Source organism: Oryzias melastigma, linkage group LG8, assembly GCF_002922805.2.
Source record: "Oryzias melastigma strain HK-1 linkage group LG8, ASM292280v2, whole genome shotgun sequence".
NCBI classification, from domain to species: Eukaryota; Metazoa; Chordata; class Actinopteri; order Beloniformes; family Adrianichthyidae; genus Oryzias; species Oryzias melastigma.
Window position 1 is genome coordinate 16,717,649 of NC_050519.1, and position 3,498 is coordinate 16,721,146.

Here is a 3,498-nt window from a genome sequence, read left to right on the forward strand (position 1 = left end):
TAGTCTTTTCCCTCTTTTTAATTTTTAATCTCTCATCCTTTTTGTCTCATAAACTCTTTATTTAAGTATTTCTGCCCCTCCCATTCACCAGGACATGCAGGTGTCAGGAGTGGAGGACGACAGCAGAGCGTTAAACATCGTCATTCACAAACCCGGCTCCAACCCCCACGCCAAGCCGCTGCCCATCCTGCAGGCCACCTTCATCTTTGCTGACCACATTCGCTGCATCATAGCCAAGCAGAGGCTGGCCAAAGGTCGCATTCAAGCGCGGCGCATGAAGATGCAGAGGATTGCAGGTGAGGAGAACTTTGGGGATCTGTCCACACCAGTGACCCCCTCACTCAAGTTCACAAAATACCCCCCCACAGGAGCCCCCCAGATCCAAGCAAAGAACCCTACCCGGGGACATCCCACTGCAGCGACCCCTTTTACTTAGAAGGCTTAATGACTGATGTGGAGGATCGTTCTTAGGAAAATGCTGGAGATGCAATTAAAATGTAAAAAGAAATAAAATGAATAAAAGTTAAAACAGATATAAATAACCAAACATAACAAATAAACCTTTCTAGACCGATATAAATCAGTAACATTGAATAAAGAATATCAAATGAGTAAAAACAGAACATAAAATTAATAAAATATGAAATAAATTCCTAAATTTCAACTAAAAGCCAGATTTAAAAGGTAGCCCTCCTTTAAAAACATGAATAGTCCCCCCAGAGAGGTGCCAGCTAATGTTTTAGTCCTGACTTTTGAAATAACTAAAAAACCTGCACCAGAGGACCTCCGTGTCTGTGAGGGCTCATACCTTAAAATAATGTCATAGATATGACAGCCCAAGACCATTAAAACCATTTATAAACCATTAAGAGACCTTTAAAATTACCCTGTAATGTAGCACAGCAATGTAGAGTTGTGTCATCAGCATAGCTGTAAAAACAAAGGCTATGTCTCCTGATGACGTCTCCAAGCGGCAGCATGTGTAGATTAAAAAGGAGTGTACCTAATGTTGATCCTTTGGGGACCCCATAATCGATTTGAAAGACTTTGAGGAGAATGTATCCATACTTATATAAAATCTATGATCTGTAAACCACTTCAGAACAGTCCATAGATGCCCAAACCTCTCAGGCGGTTAGTAAAATGTTGTGATCTACTGTGTCAAATGCAGCACTCAGATCCAGTGGTACCTGGACTGAGAGTTCGACGGTCCAAGTTACATCTAATATGATTTACTATTTTTACAAGGGCTGTCGCTGTGGTTTGTCCTAAAACCAGATTGATACTTTTCAAAAATGTTATTTCTTTAAAAAAAAATCATTACATTGGATTAGAACAGTTGTTTTTTTTAATATAATTTTACTTAAAAATGGTAAGTTGGATACCGGTCGATAACTATTAAAGTTGTTAGGATCTAAATTACTTTACCACTGCTGTTTTAAAGGCAGCAGGGAACACGCCTATCTGAAGACGGTGATTTACTAGATTTATAAGCTCAAACTCAAAGAAGTTTTATGAGAAGTTTGTGGTCAATATTTTTCGGAATGCTAAGGAAAGGATTCCCTACTGTTTTTATGGGTTATATTAAATGTTTCATTTTTAAATTTTTTATTTTTTTTTTTTAGTCGTAATTTGATCTTTTATTTCACCACTATGTCATGAATTTAAATGAAAATAGCTCAAAATTTCGTTAAAATGTTTGCGATCGAAATTGATTAATTAATTACATGACAGGACAAAAAAAATGTTTTTTCTTTTTCCAGCTAGGTTTGTTTCAGTCATTTTTTTTTACGTAGATGGCGTATTTGTTGATCCTTCTTCCTGTGCTCTCAGCTCTGTTGGACCTGCCAGTGCAGCCCAGTGCTACTGAGGTGTTGGGGTTCAGTCAGACCGCCAATGCCTCGCCAAGCGGCCTGCCTTTCCGATTCTACGAGCAGTCCAGGCGAGCCTCCAACGACCCCACAGCCAACAGATCCGTGTTTGCCTCCGTCGACAAAGTCCCAGGTTAGCACCTCACTAACATGCAGAGCGTCCAGTTAAATACGGCCAGGAATGCCGGATCATAGTACGACCTGTCAGGACAGGTGTTGTAGCTCCTATAAGGTAAAGTTCCCTCAAGCCCAGAGGGGTTTAAAAGAAAACCAATTCTGTCTCCCTTGGACCCAACGATAGTGACACCCACTGGGTGTGTTTGTGTTCTCACGCAGGCTTTGCAGTCGCTCACTGCGCGCCACAGCACAGCCCCTCACCCCTGTCCTCCCCGTCACCCCCCTCCAGTGGTAGTGGAAGCACAGGAAGATGCGACTCCGTCACAGCCAGCACCATTTCAGCTCAGAGCCCCACAGGTGGCACACAGACACCCACAAAATAAATGACAAAGCCTTAAAGAAGTACGAGTACATGTCATACACTCTAAAGAGAAAGTTCAAGAAAAATGTGAAATTTCAGTAAAATACTGGCCAAACTGCAGGACCTTTTCAGCCAGTCTCATTTTTCATGTCCAGGCATCTCCAGCAATGTTTGCTGGTTTCAGTTTTAGTCTTAATAAGATCCAGGAAGGCCTTGCTGTAAAAAAAAAAAAAAATAGAAATAACCTCAGACGTTTACATACAGCAACGCAACAGAGTGTTTCAAACCCAACCCCCCAAAGTCTGAGTAAAACCGAAACCAGCAGAGTGTCCCGTTGACGTCCAAAAACCTGCTTTCTCAACACCTCTGTCTTTTAACTAGATTATCTGTTTTGCAACTTTTTGGATTTCATGATTATGATCCTCAAATTAGTCGTTTAAGCTTTTAGAAAAAAAATGTTTTCATCTTTTTTACCCTTTTACCCTCTGTAATTACTTTTAATTAGAAAATGTTCAAAAAGTTTCGCATTTTTGAGTCATTTCTTCACCTATAGACAAGAGGGAGTGTAATTACAGCTGAAGAACTTTGACGCGAGGAAAAGCTCTGGAGGGTAAAACCTTGTTCACTGACACCTCATTCCATTGTTTTACCTTTCCAGATTACACCCATACTTAGTGATGGAATACAGGTTAAAGAGTGCTAAAAGTGACATTCTCTGTCACTCCTGTTTCTTGTGAGGCCGAAAAGCCATTAACAAACCTGTCAGTCAACAATCTCGGCTCTTCACTGAAAAGGCTGGCTTCACAGAAGGAGGAAAGTTTAGGATGATATGTCTGTTTTATTAGAGACACACTTTCTCAAAACAGGAAAAGAAATCTAAGCTTAAGAAGGAAATTACAAGAAAGAAGTAGAATTATTTCTACGTAACAAGAAATCTTATAATAAAATACCAACATTTAAAAACAAGGAGTTTCACATGCATTCAAAAAGGGAAGAATACAATTTTTCCCACACTAAAAGGCCTTAATTTAAAAAAGCTTGCCTTAAATAGAGTTTAATTGTGTTTACTGATGTTCAAGTGATTTTGAGAGGCACACAATGCTCTGTCTAAATGTTGACTTTTTTTTTTTTACGAATTCCAAACAAGGT

The 3,498-nt window shown here is 39.7% G+C and overlaps 1 protein-coding gene across 4 annotated transcripts in view; it reads left to right on the forward strand.

Annotated features, from left to right (window-relative positions):
• clec16a (C-type lectin domain containing 16A) overlaps nt 1-3,498 on the forward strand; it is a 38,174-nt gene that overhangs the window by 30,875 nt on the left and 3,801 nt on the right. For 3 of the 4 annotated variants that reach the window (XM_024271320.2, XM_024271322.2, XM_024271321.2), the window contains 3 exons: nt 92-296; nt 1,834-2,004; nt 2,208-2,345. In XM_024271320.2, coding sequence (XP_024127088.1) covers nt 92-296; nt 1,834-2,004; nt 2,208-2,345 — 514 coding nt within the window. The remainder of the gene's footprint in view (nt 1-91; nt 297-1,833; nt 2,005-2,207; nt 2,346-3,498) is intronic. The other variant, XM_024271323.2, reaches the window with a different exon arrangement.